The sequence below is a fragment of the Scyliorhinus torazame genome, chromosome 19 (genome assembly GCF_047496885.1).
Source record: "Scyliorhinus torazame isolate Kashiwa2021f chromosome 19, sScyTor2.1, whole genome shotgun sequence".
NCBI classification, from domain to species: Eukaryota; Metazoa; Chordata; class Chondrichthyes; order Carcharhiniformes; family Scyliorhinidae; genus Scyliorhinus; species Scyliorhinus torazame.
This window is the reverse complement of record NC_092725.1, coordinates 91562173-91581610: the sequence shown is the minus strand read 5'-3', so window position 1 is coordinate 91581610 and position 19438 is coordinate 91562173. Positions and strand designations below refer to the sequence as shown.

At 44.1% G+C, this 19438-nt stretch overlaps 1 protein-coding gene across 11 annotated transcripts in view; it reads left to right on the top strand.

Annotated features, from left to right (window-relative positions):
- The window catches only part of ppp1r12a (protein phosphatase 1, regulatory subunit 12A), a 353486-nt gene extending 335879 nt beyond the window's left edge, over window positions 1-17607 (top strand). For 9 of the 11 annotated variants that reach the window (XM_072484740.1, XM_072484746.1, XM_072484747.1 and 6 more), the window contains 3 exons: window positions 1964-2014; window positions 11145-11317; window positions 15396-17607. In XM_072484740.1, coding sequence (XP_072340841.1) covers window positions 1964-2014; window positions 11145-11279 — 186 coding nt within the window. In that variant the 3' untranslated portion in view covers window positions 11280-11317; window positions 15396-17607. The remainder of the gene's footprint in view (window positions 1-1963; window positions 2015-11144; window positions 11318-15395) is intronic. The other 2 variants (XM_072484743.1, XM_072484742.1) reach the window with 1 other exon arrangement.
- Window positions 17608-19438: the final 1831 nt, after the last annotated feature.

Here is a 19438-nt window from a genome sequence, read left to right as displayed (position 1 = left end):
ACACGCCTGGCAAGGGGCTCATCATCGCTGATGCATTGTCCCGCTCCATCACATTACCTAGTGAACTGTTGGAAATCATCCGCCAGATTAAATCACAGATGCAGCTGTGTGCTAGCACCCTCCCGGCGTCTGATGAGAAGGTGGTTCGTATCTGAGGAGACAGCCAAAGACCCCCTCTTGCAGCGTGTCATGCACCACCTCGCCAATGGCTGGCAGAAAGGGCAGTGCCCTCAATTTTATAATGTAAAGGACGACCTGACTGTGATTAATGGTATCCTCCTCAAGCTGGACCGGATTGTCATTCCACTCAGTCTCCAGAGCTTGGTGCTCCGCCAAATCCATGAGGGACACCTGGGCGTCGAGAAGTGCAGACGCAGAGCCAGGCAGGCTGTCTACTGGCCCAGTATTAGCCAGGACATCTCGAACATGGTTTTCAACTGTGCGACCTGTCAACGCTTCCAGCCAGCGCAGAGCAAGGAGACGCTCCAGCAGCATGAAATCGAGACCTCCGCGTGGTCCAAGGTTGGTATCGACCTCTTTCGTGCGATCGGTCGTGACGACGTGTTGATTATTGACTATTTCTCCAATTACCCTGAAGTCGTGAAGCTCTCAGACCTCACATCTCGGACCGTCATCAAGGCCTGTAAGGAGACGTTCTCCAGGCATGGTATCCCACTCACTGTCATGAGTGGCAATGGCCTGTGCTTGGAACAGCCACGAGTGGTCTATGTTTGCCAAGTCCTACCATTTCAAACATGTCACTTCCAGCCCACACTATCCACAGTCCAATGGGAAGGTTGAAAAAGGGGTGCACATTGTGAAACAGCTCATCTGAAAGGCCGCGGATTCTGCTTCTGACATCTACCTCGCGCTGCTTGCGTACAGGGCGATCCCACTGTCCACTGGCATGTCACCGGCTCAACTCCTGATGAACAGGGACCTGCGGACGACACTTCCAGCCATACACTTGCCCAACCTGGATCACCTTCCGGTGCTGCAGAAGATGCAGCAGCTCCGAAACCAGCAAAAGCAGGACTTATGATGCTCATGCCACCCATTTGCCCGTGTTATCCCCGGCAGACACTGTCAGGATCAAGATACCGGAAGGTGGCTGGTCTGCTCCAGCTGTCATTGTTCGACAGGCTGTGCCCCACTCGTATGTTGTACGTATGGCTGATGGTTCCGTTGTGCGACAAAACAGACGGGCCTGCCCGCAACCGCTTTCTTCTCCGTTTCCGTCCGTTGTTTTGCCACCTCCTGATACCTCGAACTACGAGGCCACCAGTCAGGTTTCCATCCCGCCTGTCAAGGCGCCGTCGTCCCCACCACCACCCCTCCGGCGGTCGAAAGGATCAGACGCAAGCCCCAGAGACTGGACTTATGAACATTTGTTTTGTTTGCTATGTTCTGTTTTCTCACATGAGACAGCTGCCTTCACATGTAAATGCGTTCACATATGCCACCGCTTGTAAATATGTTCATTTATGCCACCACATGTAAGTATGTTCCCATGTGCCAACAAAACATTTTTAAAAAGGGGAGATGTCATGAAATGCAGACATGCAGATAATGATATATAGACAGGCATAAACAGGCAGCTAATGAACACAGAGAACAGGACATAACCAATGAGCAGGCAGGACACTCAGGGGTGGTATCTCACGTAAGGCACAAGGCACTCACACTCCCCCTCTTTCCATTGATGAACATCTACAGAGTGAGTCAGGGTGTATGTACAGTATCAAACCTCCAGCGTGTGACTAAGAGCTAGTCTGATTCAGCCAGAGTAACCACACTTAGGTTAGCAGAGAGTCGAACTCATAGAGAACTGTGCAACTTGTTCAATAAATCAGATTGAACGAACTTCAAGGTCTGGAGTATCTTTTGGTTAAAGCTGCATCCAGTTGCAGCATGTGTTTTTCCAGAGTACATAACACGACAACGATTTGTCATTATTTAACAGGAAAGAAGAGCTTTGGAGAGAAAGATTGCAGAATTGGAAGAGGAGCTTAAGGTGAATTATTGTTCATCCAATTAATATTCTTTACATGAGACAGTTTCTTAGATTACTTAAACACAAACTTGAAAAATCCTCAAAAGGGGATCTTTTAAATGGCACTAGAAGTTTTCTGGTGTGGAAGTTAAATGAGATTGTATATTAACTTCTGGTGCATAACAATGTAATTAAATGACTGCTGACCAAATAAGATTGAATATGTTGAGACTAGTGATTGTAATGGCAGAGTAAAATTGGAAAAAGCGATATAAACGAATTTCAGACTGTTTACCAGAATATTATACGGCTATTAGAATTCTTCAGTGATTTTTTTTTTCAGAAATAAAATTGTTACTGCTTGATTTGATCTTGGAATTGGCAGCCATCTGCAACATGGTTTTCTTTTAATGTACATGATATATAAAGAGGCTGTATCATAATGCATTTGACAAAACCTCAAGGCCCTGGTTTTCCCCTTGGTTCAGTTAGACAACTGGCACAATTGTTTCCATGCAATCAGATAAACCGATTCATGTGATTGTTAATTTGTTTTCTAATAGTTAAATTGAAGGAAGGCTTCCGTTGCTAACTAACACAGTAAACCAGTATAAGGGTGGGTTTATTATTTTGTTGCTCACGGTGCAGAGGAACTCAACCCTATTACGTTAACGGTGCAATTTCTGTGAGCTATCATGACCTGGTTGATTTTGAACATCTGCTTTCAACAGGGTAAGAGACAAGTTAAAATATTTTCTTCATGCTCAGCTGCTTGTTTGAATTGTATTTTGTTATCCCTCAACATCCTGCAAAATCATGCTGCTTTTTCAACATCTCTCCTTTGTTTCAGAACTTCCATCCTATATTGGGTGATTTAAGCACTCATTCCTAAGTAAAAGTAGGAAGTTCCAGCTTCATCAAGCTGGAGAGAAGCTGAATGTTAAGTATTGCAGATGGTGGCCTTTTACATCGAGGTCAGGAGATTGAAATTCTTGGCATGAATCATCATGTATTTATTTACTTGCTGGACCTCATTGATTGAACAGCATCATTTTTGTTCCTGTATTAGGTCCATATTGTAATTTGGATGCTTCAACAATTGTTTTTGGCTTTTAAGAGGAGGGACAGCAGTTGCTTGCATACAGATATCTCCACCGAGCTGCAACAGGTCCTATTTCTATTTATATATTTTCTGGCTAGAGCACCATTTTGGAGATATCAGAAACTTTTTACGGAGCATTTGAGCCATTTCAGTACACAATTGATCCATGCCGATTCCCTGTAGAGCAATCTAGTCAGTCCCATGCCCCTGCTCTATCCCCGTAGCCTCGCAAGTTTATTTTCAAATGCCTATCCAATTTCAGGTCCTATCCAGATTTTTGAACATCACTACTTTCACCACCTCTGCAGGCAGAAAGTTCCAGGTATTACCACTTGCTGCTTAAATAAAAGTTTTTCCTGCATCTTTTGCCCAATATCTTAAATCTTTGTATCCTTGCTCCTTTTACCATTAACTAATGGGGGTTATTCATGAAGGCCCGCCTTCTGAACCTTGGCCCAAGGTGTGGTGATCCTCAGGTTAAATCACCACCAAGCAGCCCTCCCCATCAAAGGGGAAAGCAGCTTATGGTCATCTGGGACTATGGCAACTTTACCGTACCTAATGGAAGCAGCTTTTCTTTGTCTACTTTATCTAAACCTATCGTAACCTTGTGCCTATCAAATCCCTTCTTAATCATCTTTGCTCCAAGGAGAACAACCTCTGCTTCTCCAACCTAATGTTCGAGCGAAGGTCCCTCATCCCTGCAGCCATTCTGCTAAATCTTCTGTGTTCACTTGAGGACTTTCACATCCTTGCAGAAGTGTGATGACCAGAGTTGGGCACCATCCTCTAATTCTGGCTGAGCTACAGTTTCAAAAAGATCCAGTGGAAATTCCTTGCTTCTGTACTCTACCTCCTATTTATGAAGCCTGAGATCCAATTAACCTTGCTGAGTACTCTCTCAGTATATCCTGCTGCCTTCAAAGGTCTATGCACATTAACCCTCGGGTCCTTCGGTTTCTGCGCACTCTTTCGAATTGTGCCAGTATTTTCTTTGTTCGTTTCTGCCAAAATACAGCAATTCACACTTCTCCATGTTAAATTCTATCACAACTTGCCTATCTTTTCCCTGTTGCTGCCAATTGGTAACATCCTCACCATTTGTCACACCTCCATTTTGGTATCATTGGCACATTGAACTTCCCTGTATTCCTTGCACTATTAATTCTGTATTAGGCATTCTCTTTTTAAGGGGGCTCTATTATTTCAACACAACATAGTCAAAACCTGAAATTATTTATATTTAAATTCAAAGCCATTTTAAGTCTTAAATTAGACACCAGATTTACTTTTTTGCATGGTTTTTCCTTGGGTATCGAGGAATGAATGAAAAGTCCACTTTTACACTTTTGTATGAAAACCTGTTTTGTCACACTGGGTTCTTGCTGATCTCCATGTGATGAGGTTTTGCTGTTGAGGTCCCTACACTCCAAGAAAAAGTTGGTCATTGAGCCAAGGAGCTGATAGATAATCAAGGAGGCTGATAGATAGAAATCAGCCATGATTGAATGGTGGAGTGGACTCGATGGGCCGAATGGCCTTACTTCCGCTCCTATGTCTTATGGTCTTATAAACTTGACTTTGCATTATTTGCTGCCTTTTGGGGAACATGCCTCACATTCTTCTTACACTATTTATGAGATGTTTCTTCAGTTCACTGGTACTTCATGAACATTTGAATTCTCCGTTAGAAGGAAGAGGAATTGCAACATGTTTAGAAAAAGTTCCCTGCTGTAGAATTTTTCTCAAGGCAACCTTTGAATCATTGCTGTCTTATCACTAATACTTCACATGAAGAATTTCAGTTGCTCTGACCAGGTGGAGGAACTTGCTTCAGGAGTTCATTTGTCACTCAACTGCGTATATTCAACCTGACCTTTTGGCTACTGAGTCGATTATATGTTCTTCAGCTAGCCACAGATTATTTTGATTACTTTTTTACTATATCACATATATTTCTGTCATTTTTAATATCAGTGTGTGTGTCAAGCATTTCTGGAGACAGCAAATAGTCTCTGGTTCTTGAATCAACAGCAGGCGGTTAATGGCATTGACTAGAGCTTAACTAAACCAACCATATCAATACCATGGCAACACAAGCAAGGCAAAGGCTGTACTTGAATGTGTGTGTTACCTTCTGGTCCCTCAACTTCTCCACCATCTACAAGCACTTGAGTCTTGAATATGATTCGTTTCCACCCGAAGTTGCACACCGTCCAATTTGAACATATATTTTTGTTCTTTCGTCTGTGCTGCATCAATATCTTCTCATTCCCTACCTAGCGCCCTCAGCACAAGGACAGCAGTGATGCAAGAAGAAAGTCCACAAGCACCAGGTGTTGACGAATGGTCCATAAAGGCATTGGATCGCCTTGCAATCATGGAGTGTGGTTCCTGGAAGCCTGGCTCACTGTGGCCATAAACAGCCAGAATAATCTGTGAAACTCTGACCTTGGCATATGCGTGTTTTTAGTAAACAGTGGTCTCAATCTGTGTATGTCTTGTCCTGATCATTTAAATCATTTCGCCTGCTATTGGGGATCATGATTGACTTTTTTCTGTCTTAATTGCCTGATTGAAAGTGCAATGGATATGCATAGGAATGTTGGGATATGCCCAAATATTGTGCTTTTGTCTCCTCATGGAATTATGATGTAACTCTTTTCATGACACCATGAAATCTATGCTTGCAGCATGGGTGCACAGTGGTTAGTATTGTGGCTTCACAGCGCCAGCATCCCAGGTTCAAATCCTGGCTGGGTCACTGTCTGTGTGGAGTCTGCACCGTTTCCCTGTGCCTGCATGGGTTTCCTCCTGGTGCTCCGGTTTCCTCCCGCAAATCCCGAAATATGTGCTGTTAGGTAATTTGGGCATTCTGAATTCTCCCTCTGTGTACCCAAACAGGCGCCAGGATGTGGCGACTAGGGACTTTTCACAGTAGCTTCTTTGCAGTGTTAACGTAAGCCTACTTGTGTCAATAAAGATTATTATTATAATAGAACCTTCAACATAGCACAATTAAGGGAGGCGGTGGTGTAGTGGTATTGTCGATTGGCTAGTAATCCAGAAATGGTGGATTGTGCTCTGGTTTGAATTCCACCACAACAGATGGAATTTGAATTCAATACAAAATCTGAAATTAAGAAGTCTCATGATGCCCATGAAATCATTATCAATTGTCGCAAAAAATGCATCTTTAGGGAAGTAAGTAGCTTGGCGTCTATGTGACTCGAGACCCAGAGCAATGTGGTTGACTCTTAAATGCCACTCCAACTGCTATGAAGTCTACAAAAGGAAATAGCTTCGACCCAGGCACCAGAAATGACAGACCAACTCAGCCCCGTTGACCCTGCAAAGCCGCCTTTCCTAACATCTGGGGCTTGTTCCAAAATTGGGATAGCTGCCTCAGACTACTCAGAATCATACCTCACACACAATCGTACCAGACGTGATCATCGCTATACTTGGACATACCCAAGCAAAGGTAGCAGCACAGTGATACAGACGGGCAGGATTTGCCCTTGGTGTCTCGTGAAACCTGTGACAGATGGCGAGGGAGTTGCCCTGGGAGGTTCGTGAAATGCACGGCAGGTCATAAGGAAACCAACAAGAGGGAAAAACATGTCCTAACCTGCATGTCACGGATGCATCTGTCCATGACACTATTAGGAGGAGTGACCACCGCACAGTCCTTGTGGAGACCCTTCTTCACACTGAAGACACCTTCATCATGTTGTGTGGCACTTCCACCATGCTAAATGGGATAGACTTCGAAACAATCTAGCAGCTCAAGACTGGACATGCATGAGGCGCTGTGGGCCATCAGCAGCAGCAGAATTGTACTCTACCACAATCTGTAACCACATGATCTGGCATATTCCCCCAAGTCCCAAGTGGATGAACCAACTGAAGGTGTCCAGCATCCCAGATTCACTGCATATGATATCAAGAAACTGCTGAAAATACAGGACATTGCACAAGCTAGGGGCCGTGACAGTATTCCGGCAATAGTGCTGAAGATTTGTGCTCCTGAACCTGCCGGGTCCCTAGTCTAGCTTTCCCAGTACAACTACAACACTGACATAGGGCAGCACGGTAGCATAGTGGTTAGCACAATTGCTTTACAGCTCCAGGGTCCCAGGTTCGATTCCCGGCTGGGTCACTGTCTGTGTGGAGTCTGCACAGTCTCCCCTTGTGTGCGTGGGTTTCCTCCGGGTGCTCCGGTTTCCTCCCACAGTCCAAAGATATGCAGGTTAGGTGGATTGCCCATGCTAAATTGCCCTTAGTGTCCAAAATTGCCCTTAGTGTTGGTTGAATGGGGTTACTGGGTTACGGCGATAGGGTGATGTGGGCTTGGGTAGGGTGCTCTTTCCAAGAGCTGGTGCAGACTCGATGGGCCGAATGGCCTCCTTCTGCACTGTAAATTCTATAATCTACCGGCAATGTGGAAAATTGGCCAGGCATGTCCTATACACAAAATGCAGGTCAAATCCAATCCAGCCAATTACCACCCCATCAGTCTAATCTCCATTATCAGTAAAGGGATGGAAGGGGTTCATCAACGGGGCAATCAAACAACACTTAACAATAAGTTTGGGTACTGCCAGGGCTACTCGGCTCCTGACCTAATTACAGACTTGGTTCAAATATGGACAAAAGAGCTGAACCCCAGAAGTGAGGTGAGAGTGAGTGCCTTTGATGTCGAGATCCATTTGGATGGGGGTGGGGTGGAAATCTCCACTGGTTGCATTCATACCAAGCACACCGGAAGATGGTTGTTGTTATTGGAGGTCAGTATTCTCAGTTCCAGGATGTCACTGCGGGAGCTCCTCCAAGTAGTGTCCTAGGCCCAGCCTAGTGTCCCTTCCATCTTAAGGTCAGAAGTGGGGATTTGTTGATGCACAATGTTCACCATTCGAGACGTAGATACTGAAGCAGTCCATGTCCAAATGCAACAAAACCTGGACAACCTTCAGGCTTGGCCTGACCAGTGGCAAGTAGCATTTGTGCCCCACAAGTGCCAAGCAATGACCATCTCCGACAAGAGAGGATGTTACCATCGTCCCTTGACATTCCATAAGACATAGGAGCAGAATTAGGCCACTCGGCCCATCGAGTCTGCTCCGCCATTCAATCATGGCTGATATTTTCTCATCCCCATTCTCCTGCCTTCTCCCCATAACCCCTGATCCCCTTATTAATCAAGAATGCTATCATTCCACTGTAGCCACATGTTCCGCTGCAGCCATTCTCTCCCCCCAACCCCGTCAAAGTTCTCTCTCCCTCCCCCTCATCCCAATCTGGGAGCGGCGACTTCCCCCCTGCCTCCACACCGGTCCCAGGGAACCGCTCTCGGCGCCACCTCCTCCAGTCGAATATCTGGGGCGGCTCCCCTTCTTTACCCCTCCGTCGTCGTTGCTGGGGTTTGGCGAGCGTATGGGCGGGCGGTGTGGTGGTTTGGGAACGAGGGCGTCCTGCCCCCCCAAAGAGGGTGGGGGTGGGGGCAAGCCGACGCCCGACTGATAGGAATTGCCCACTCGGCCACAGGGAGCAGGCCGAGGTTTCAGCGTCTGAGCTTCCGCATGCCGCCCGTCGAGCTTGGCGCAAGTGTGACGTGTCGGCACTCGTGTGCGCCCACGCACGCCTCTCTCTCACACCCTCTCTCCCACTCCTTCCCTCCTCTCTCTCCCACTCCTTCCCTCCTCTCTCTCACACACAGCCTCCCTTCTCTCTCTCTCTCACACACACCCTCTCTCTCTCACACACACCCTCTCTCTCTCTCTCTCACGCACAGCCTCCCTCCTCTCTCTCTCATACACACCCTTCCCCCCTCTCTCACACACACCCTCCCTCCCCTCTCTCCCACTCCCTCCCCTCTCTCCCACTCCCTCCCCCTCTCTCACACACCCTCCCTCCACTCTCCCACTCTCGCCCTCCTCTCTCTCCCACTCCCACCCTCCTCTCTCTCCCACTCCCTCTCTCTCTCTAAACCTGGGGCTGGTTTAGCACACTGGGCTAAATCGCTGGCTTTGAAAGCACACCCAGGCAGGCCAGCAGCACGGTTCAATTCCCGTACCAGCCTCCCAGAACAGGCGCCGGAACGTGGCTACTAGGGGCTTTTCACAGTAACTTCATTTGAAGCCTACTTGTGACAATAAGCAATTTTCATTTCATTTTCATTTCATTCGATAGCATTGTCATCACTGAATCCCCTACTTTCAACATCCTGGGGGTTACCATTGACCAGAAACTCAAGTGGACTAACCATATAAATACTGTGGCTGCAAGAGCCATTCAGAGGCTGGGTATTCTTATGGAGAGCAACTAATTTCCTGACTCCCCAAAGTCTGTCCACAACTTACAGGGCATAAGTTAATAGTGTAATGGAATACTCCACTTGCCTGGGTGAGCACAACTCCAGCAATACTCTAGAAACTTGATACCATCCAGGCAAGGTGGCGCAGTGGTTTGCACTGCTGCCTCACACCGCCGAAGACCCGGATTCGATCCCGGCCCCGGGTCACTGTGCACGTGGAGTTTGTACATTCTCCCTGTGTCTGCGTGGGTCTCATCCCGCAAACCCCCAAAAAGATGAGCAGGCTAGGTGGATTGGCCTTGCTCAATTACCCCTTAATTGGGAAAAAAGAAATGGGCACTCAAGTTATATTTAATAAAAAAATAAACTTGACACCAACCAGGACAAAACAGCCCGCTTGATTGACATCCCTTCAACAAACACTCACTTCCTCCACCACAGTGGCAGCAGTATTTACCATCTACAAGGTGCACTGCAGCAACTCACCAAGACTACTTAGACAGCACATTCCAAACCCACAACTACTACTACCTAGAAGGACAAGATCAACAGATACGTTGGGGACCCCAACACCCATTCGCAATCCTGGCTTGGAAATATATCGCTGTTCCTTTACTGTCACTGGGTCAAAATCCTGGGGTTCCCTTCCGAGCAGCAATGCAGATGCACTTCAACAGCATGGACTGCATCAGTTCAAGAAAGTAGCTCATGTCCAGCTTCTCGTGGGTAACCAGAATGGGCAGAAAATTCATCTCTTGAATGAAATTTTAAAAATAATTCCCAAGGTACGCGACTGGAGCACTATTAGACGAGATTCAACACCGAATCACATGGGAAATATTTGAACATGTCATGAAAAGCATTGCCAGAGGTAGGTTTTACAGTGTGTTTTGAACAGAATGAGAGGTAGAGAGGCAAAGAGATTGAGTGGGAGTGCCACAGCAGGGTCTCAGCAGCTGAAGGCATAGCTACCAAAGGTGAACTGAAAACATTTGGATATGCTTTAGAGACCAGGTTTGCAGGACTACTGAAATCTGAGTGTTGTTGGTCTCGTGGAGATTATAGAGATGGGGTAGGGTGAGGCCATGGATGATTTTTGAAACAAGGATTGCAATTTTAGAGTTGAGACTGAAGGATTGAATTTAATCCTGACATTGTAAACCTATTGTAGACATATTGTAGCTCCTGTGTCTTTATTTATAAAGACTGGCTGCAACATGTTTCTGGCCGATCGTCTCATTTTCCCTGTATTCTCCCCTGACAATTGCTGACAGTAGGCCCTTTTTCTTCTGCATGTGTAGTTTGATGCCTTCACAGTTACTTCTAAGAAATTGCTTCCGTGTATATGTGTGCACAGAGTTTAATTTGTCTTGGCAAGCAGACAACGTATGTTATGTGTTAAAGAAATCAAAAACTGCTCCATTGGCTAAACTAAGTTCCAAATCCAGAATTGCATGGAGACCTTGTGCTATATGATCTAATTTGTATTGCTATTAAAATTGATGATGAATTACGATTTAAAAATCTAATATGTTAATTGTACAAACTTGAGTTGCCTTGCCATCATGCTGCCAAACTCACTGTGAGGGGGACACCCCCAAGGCCTGTGCGCTTGTGCCAAGTGGAAAATTGGGCACCGATTATCATTTTATTAACTTTTTTCTTTCCTTATGCCTGCTTTTCATTCTGCTTTCCAATTCTGTTTCTTCTCCTTGTGTTTTGATCCCTTGCAGAATCTGCATCAAGTAAAAGAGTTTCAGACTCTGAGGCAGTTAAATGAGCGGTTGCTGGCTGAGAATAGGGCTCTGACCAGAGTGGTTACCAAGCTTTCTGAGTCCTGTAGGCAGCTCCAGGCTGTGGACTCGTAGCTTCTTCCCTTTTCTTCATTACTTCCCTTCACAGCCAGGCAGGTGTTAAACTTCAGTTATGTTTCTAGTCCCACTTTTTGCAATCTTTTTGAGTGAGGACTGCTTCTGTTTGCTGCAGTGCTTCATCTAAATTTGTGGAATGCAAATGTCTTGCTGCTTTTGAGAGTTAGGCAATTTGATGTGACTTATGTATATTTGTGCTGTTGCTGATGTGGTTTCCCCCGTCTCCCCATGTTTTATTGAGCAATATCTCGAAAGCTATGCTATTTCAGTTAGAAGTGTACTTAAACATGACCTACAAGCTCACCAAGAACTTTATTTGCATTGACCAGCGATGGTGGTTTGTTAAAAGTTGCCAATACAAATTGCATGCATTTAACTTCACTGGAAACTGGTTTGCACACTAGAACTAAATTGCTATTTGACTTCCTTTCACTTGTGTTCCTTTGTGGTTGACATGAAAATAGTACAATTCTGTTAGAGCATGTTGCGCCAGTGCAATTCCAGATGTGCAGGGACCTCTGAGGCTCGAGGTAAAATAGCTTCAAGCCAAGAGAAACCTCTTGCAGCACTTGGAAGAAGAGGTGCAAGAGCGAAAATTTTCCATTCATAAAGTTCCTTTGGTGACCCCAGGATGTTACAAAATGCTCAACCAATGAAACTTCTGAAATATAATTACTGTTGTAATACTGGAAACGTAACAGCCATCTTACGCACACATAGGCGAGGTCTCCGACTATATATATTTTCCTTTTGATGACACAGGTTGAGGGATAAATATTGCACTGAAGACCTTGATTCCCAGTTCTTGTTTGAAATAGTGCCAGGAGATCTTTCACTTGAGACTGGACCTCAGTTTAATCTCAACTGAAAGATTGCAGATTTGATAATGCTGTGCTCCCTCAGTACTGACTGAAGTATCAGCCTCTGTTACAGGCTCAAGTCTTCAGAGTGGGACTTTGAACCCACAATCTTTTCATAGATTCCTACACATTTACAGCACATTCGGTCTATTGTGTCCATGCCGGTCAATAAAGATGTGACTGCACTGATCCCGTTTTCCAGTATTTGGCCCATAGCCCTGGAGGTTGTGGCAGTGTAAGTAAATATATCATTGCCTGATTCAAATGAAATTGCTACCAGAGAGGCACGGCTGCAATTAAGAAAGGCCCAAAGTACTATGAGCCATTTAGGGCAGCACAGTAGCATTGTGGATAGCACAATTGCTTCACAGCTCCAGGGTCCCAGGTTCGATTCCGGCTTGGGTCACTGTCTGTGCGGAGTCTGCACATCCTCCCCGTGTGTGCGTGTGTTTCCTCCGGGTGCTCCGGTTTCCTCCCACAGTCCAAAGATGTGCGGGTTAGGTGGATTGGCCATGATAAATTGCCCTTAGTGTCCAAAGTTTCCCTTAGTGTTTACTGGGTTATGGGGATAGGGTGGAGGTGTTGACCTTGGGTAGGGTGCTCGTTCCAAGAGCCGGTGCAGACTCGATGTGCCGAATATTCTCCTTCTGCACTGTAAATTCTATGATCTATGATTTCATAGTTAAAACAAAAATTGCAGGAATAACTGTAGTACTGACATTTAGAACACAGAACATACCGTGCAGAAGGAGGCCATTCTGCCCATCGCATCTGCACCGACCCACTTAAGCCCTCACTTCCACCCTATCCCCGTAACCCAATAACCCCTCCTAACCTTTTTGGACACTAAGGACAATTTAGCATGCCCAATCCACCTAATCTGCAAGTCTTTGGACTGTGGGAGGAAACCGGAGCACCCGGAGGAAACCCACGCAGACACTGGGAGAACGTGCAGAATTCGCACAGACAGTGACCCAGCTGCGAATCGAACCTGGGACCCTGGCTCTGTGAAGCCACAGTGCTAACCACTATGCTACTGTCCTGCCCAATATTTAGGCTCTGTTCATCACCAGGATGCTCCAAAGTTAATCGGTCCCTGGCTGCAAGTTCACACAACGATTGAATATGTGTGACCATTACAGTTTTATAACTATAGCTTTGCATGGTTTTTTTAAAGAAAATCTGCGGGATGTGGGCGTCGCTGGTTAGCCCTGTATTTATTGCCCATTCCTTGTTGCCATACATAAGATGGTGGTGAGCTGCCTTGAACTGCTGCAGCCCCTGAGGTGCAGGTGAACCCACAGTGCTGTTACGTAGGGAGTTCCAGAGTTCCAAATACTGAGTCCTGGTAGCTTTGTCTATTTTAGGCAGCAAATGAGAGTTCATTCAATTTGCCGTGAGGAACATTATTGTGGAGTGGTTGAGGGAAAACTTGCTCAAATTATGTGCATACACGAATGGATAGAATATTTGTCTATTTGTGGGTTGGAGATGTGTGACATTAACTCCATATTTATCGCCGTGATTTGTGCAAGGGAGATACAGTTTTTGAAATAACACTTGTACATTTAGTTAAAAACATGATAACCTGTTTTGCCGCCCTGTGGTTTTTACTCTTCCTCATAGGCACTCCTGCTAATTCCATTTGCCTATCTATTCCCTTTCCTCCTCCTTTTAAACATCTTCATTCTAACTATTAATTGTTGACATATGGTCCCTGCCCTCATTTCCAGCTCTGCAACACACACTTTCGAGGGTTTAATCTCTCCGGCATCGGGTTGCAGAAATAGTGAACGCCAGTCTCCTTGTCTCAAAACCCCACACATTCTTTTCTGCACCACCCCCTTTAAAAGGCCATTGGCTGCAGATGTTGCTTCCCATAAGGACAGTCACCAGTCACCTCTTGCCAGTCTGCTGCACCCCAGTAACCAGTTAGAAAATGGGGCTTCTATTAATCTGTTCCTGAACTAATTTCAGGACATGATGATCATCATCATCTCAAAAGTGTCTGATGCGTAACTTGCAGTGAATACTGCAATTTTAAAACTGATGTGGCAAAGTTGCTGTCAAGTTAAAATTAGTAGTATCGCTATTTACTTGACGATAAAATCTTGCTCATTTACCCTCCTGTAAATGCAATAGGAAGAGAACACTTAACGGGTACAATGATGTTAACATATGTAACCCAGCTACAACCCAAATAAATCGATCCTAGCTGTAGTTTAGTTTAGGATGGATGATCACATTTGAGATCAAGTACATGGAAGAAGTTGATGTTGCCTGCTCTTTTTGGGGACAGCAATAAAAGTTTAAGCTTGATTTAAACAGCGTACAATATTAAAATTAATTGGGGTCCTTTATTTTTCATTTATTCATGAGTTCGTTCTTTCGTATGATTTCCACTTTTGTGAAGAATGACTACATGCCAGCTCTGTTCTGATCCGACAACTCAAAATGTAGTCTGATGCTGCCAAGTCCAAAAGAGTCCCTAAACAGGATTATCACCGTTGGTAGGGTAGAAGCTCATCTCAACGGTCGATATATGTGACAAAGTTAGCATGCTTAAAATTGTCCACAACCCACTGACAGTTGAAGAAAGTTGCCACAGTGCCATTGCAATTGAAAACTAACTAGCTCCCACAAGGCAAAATTTCACTTTTAAGGGTTAAAAAGGAAAAGAAAGAACCTGCACTTATATCAGACCTAAGAACATCCCAAAGAACATTGCAGCCGTCGAGTTACACTTGAAATGTAATGGTGTTTTCGTAGAGGAAATGCAGCAGCCTATTTATGCAGAGCAATCTTCCACAAACTGCAATGTAATGACCAGAATTTCTTGTTGCTGCTGTTGTTTAAAGAATTAATATTGGGCAGGAGACTGGGGAGAACACGCCTGCTGCCCTTTGAATAGTCCCAGAGGATTTTCTATATCCGTCTGAAAGGTGGAAAGGGCCTTAGTTTGACATCTCATCCAATTATATCTCATTCACCTGATTATTTTAATATATCATGTGTATTTGAGATACTTGAACGTGACTTCAAGAAGTATCAAAAAGAATGAAAGCTCTACGGCTGCAGTAATCTTCACGAGTACAGATATGAAGTTGTTCATGCTCCACTCTCAAAATCTGTACATGATCCCATAATACACGTTTTATTTTGTACAGTTTGGTTTATGATCCTGGTTATCAACTTTGTGCAGGCTGAAGGTTATATTAACAGTGGCTTAACATGTTCTTTGCTTTCACTGCAGATGTTACCAGACTTGAAAGCAGACAACCAGAGACTGAAAGATGAAAATGGGGCTTTGATCAGGGTCATCAGCAAACTTTCCAAGTAAACAGGATTCTGACTGCTGTTTATGCCATTGCATGAAAACTGATCAACTCTGAGCTATGTCACACTCATTCAGCAAAGTGATGAAAAGGAGATGGGAGTGACTGACCAGGCTCCCACCTTGAAGAGAATCATCTTTCTTGAACCGTTTGATGTCTTTTTATATATATCATATATATTATATATTATATAATATACATATTAATATATATATATATATATATATATATATATGAAAAGCCATTTTAACAGATACAAAAACTGCTGAAGAAGTGGAATGACTGAAAATCTTGTTTACAGTAATAGAGGAAAGTGTTTAAGGGCAGAAGCGCCTCGATATTAAACCAATAAGCCTTACTTGTACATAAAACTCTTGCATCAGCAAACTGCTTTCATTGTCACAGCAAAGACAGTTAAGAATACAAGTACATTTTATTGTGCCACAGAGTTGTTTTCCTTTTTCACATGCTTAAAAGTGTTTAATATGTGCTTGACCACCCATGTGCCAGTTCAGGTTGGGACAAATATTCACAGAATTATCCCATTTTGGAAATAATGCGGCTAAGCCCAGAAGAGGAGGTAACTGTGAATGGTGATTTGTCCCTCCATATTGATGGATACAGTTGGTGAAACATTTGCTTTCACTGTTTGTGCAATATGCATTTCTTTATAAGATGCTTTAACGAGTCAGTTGAATTGGAATTATTTTAACAAAATGTTTTCATGACTTACATCTGTCACAGTTTTTAAGTCTGTAGCTTAAGTTCTTAAATAATCTGTAACCTGCACTTTCATTTTAGCAGGTCCTGTGTATATATATTTTATATTTATATAGATATATATACACACACACACACATACACGTCCTGTTTTAGGTTTCAATGCACCATGTAGGCGTAATTGGTACACAAGCAGATTATTCAAAGATTTGTCTTTTTAATGATGAGGTTTTATGGCTTAAAGGTGCATATGTACATGAAATGATTCTTTGGAAAAGCATGGTGTCTTGAATGGTAAGCGGTACTTTTCAATCGGGATTCCATTATTCACAGATGTAAAAAGGTGCATCAAAGATTAACGCAAGGTTTCTCACTTATTTTACATTCTGTGAGTCACGTCCAGGCCATTTAAGTTCCTGCCAAAGCAATATCACTAAAGAACATTTGTTTGGGAAATCGAACTTAATGGCCTTCACATACCTTATTTAGTTTTGTATCTATTGTTTTGGAGCTAATGGGAAGAGTTGCTGAAATTTTGAAAGTATCATCATGTTGGAGCCCAGAAATCTAAGCCCACTTCTGATATTTTGGTGGTCTTTTACAAAAATAAAATTCAGTGAAAGCTTTTACCATTTGACCAATATTGTGCATCACCCCTAGGTTATTTTGAATATATATTTAAACGTCAATACAACTTCATACGGCACATATATGTCAAGTAAAACCACTGAAGAGTTCAAACGTGCTGAGTCATTGTACATTGTTAAGCTTGCAGTAGCTGTTGTATTATCCTTAAATATATTGTATTAAATGTGAATTTATACCCCGTCATCATAAAAACACGGTTCTTGTGTTACATTACTTATCATAATCTTCTAGTAATTGGGGCATAATGCCTCTTGTCTCTGGGGCGTGATATTTTCTGTTAATTGGTTTTATGCAGGTGTGGATTCATACTCTTACTACTAATCTCAGGAGATTGATTTTATAAAGGTACCAAGAAAACTAGATTTTCACATTCAAATGGTATTTGGACTAAGTGATTGTTGGGTTGAAATTACCAGTGGTGTGTGACATTTTACTGTGGTTTGACATCAGAAATAGTGATGACAGAGGGTTTGAATGCTGGTTCACCACAGTGCTTTGGGTGTGTGACTGACTGACTGGCTAGCAGATTGTGGAATGTGTTGAGTGCATGTGCAAATTTACATAGATATTTCTAATATTTTAGTGTTTTATATTTAGGTTATTTATTCTTTATATTGGATTCCATGATGTAGCCGGTGTGCTGTTTCAGTTTTATTGGTAGTATTGAGCAGACAGTGCATCTGCATGAAACTGATTGCAAAAACTTCCACTATTTTCTGAAAATTGTATTTTGACATATACAAATAAAAATTAAAAACTTAATTTAGTGCCACATTTATTGATCCATGAGCTGAATAAGAAAATACAGTGTAACCATGACTTTGAAATTACTTCAACTGCTTTTAAGTATTCACGAATACTCCTTGACAGAGTAACGTGTGGAAGGTAAAATGTGTAATTGTGAAAATCAGGCAATGGCATTTGTCGCAGACTTATCTGAGGGAGGATGTTCTTTCCCTGGAGGAGTTGCAGCAAAGATTTACCAGACAGATACCTGGGGTGATGAAAAGAGCTTGAGTCGGATAGGATTATATTCACTGGAGTTGAGAAGAATGAGAGGGTTCTCATAGAAACCTATAAACCTCCAACAGGACTAGAGAGGGTAGATGCGAGAAGTATGTTCCCGATGGCAGGTAGTCCAGAACAAGGGGTCAAAATCTAAGGATACGGGGTAAACCATTTAGGACTGAGATGAGAAATTTCTTAACCCAGAGAGTGGTGAGTCTGTGGAATTTGCTACCACAGAGAGCAGTTGAGGCCAAAACATTGTATGTTTCAATAAGGAGTTACACATGGCTCTTGGGGGTAAAGGATCAAAGGATATGGAAGGGAAAGCAGGGACAGTTGCTGAGTTGAATGATCAACCATGATCATAATGAATGGTGGAGCGGGCTCAAAGAGTCAAATGGCCTGCTCCTATTTTCTATGTTTCTATGACAGCAGTTCTGGAATCCATGTGGTCTCTTACTGTGTCCGATCCCAGGGGTGTCCAAACAGGAATGGTTGGTTCTCATGACCTTCAAGCAAATCTCAAGAACCTAATAAATAGGTACAGGAGCATAGAGTCCCAGGAACCAGTCCGAACCATGTTCAAAAACAGAAATCCATGTGTGATGTGATGGAAGCAGGTAGGTGATTGGCTGGTGAGTATTTCTAGTATTTTCTATTTATCTTAACTAGTCAATTTTAATTGTGATAAGAACATTTATTGGATTAAGAATATAAGGACAGGCATTCGCAACACTGGGCAAACTGACAGAGAAATTCCAGCTAGCCAGGGTGAACGAGCTAAGGTACCTGCAACTAAAAAAACTTCCTACAAAAGGAGACAGGGACCCACAACCACCACGACAGACACTACTGGAAGAGTTACTGGACGCAAGCATACTAGGTAAAGGAAAGTAGTGACATGTATGACCGACTGGTAGAAGGGGCCAACACCGTACTGGACGCAACAAGAATGAAGTGGGAGGAGGACCTGGGGATCGAAATAGGGTGGGGACTCTGGAGCGAAGCACTGCATAGGGTCAACTCCACCTCCACGTGCGCAAGGCTCAGCCTGACGCAACTAAAAGTGGTACATAAAGCCCACTTAACAAGAACCCGTATGAGTAGGTTCTTCCCGGAGGTGGAGGACAGATGTGAGCGGTGCCAAAGAGGCCCAGCCAACCACGCCCACATGTTCTGGTCCTGCCCCAGACTTGTGGAGTACTGGACAGCCTTCTTCGAGGCAATGTCCAAGGGGGTGAGGGTGGAGCCATGCCCGAAAGTGGAGGTCTTCTGGGTTTCAGACCAGCCAGATCTATTCCTGGGGAGGAGGGCGGAGGCCCTTGCCTTTGCCTCCCTGATCGCCCGCCGTAGAATCCTGTTTGGCTGGCGGTCAGCAGCACCACCCAAAGCTGCAGACTGGCTGTCCGACCTCTCGGAATCTCTCCAAATGGAGAAAATCAAATTCGCCATCCAAGGGTCAGACGACGGCTTCCACAGAACGTGGGAGCCATTCACCCAATTGTTCCGAGACCTGTTTGTGGCCAACAAACAAGCAGAAGAATAGCCAGGCAGCCAAGAAACAGGGGAGTGTAGCCAAAGCATG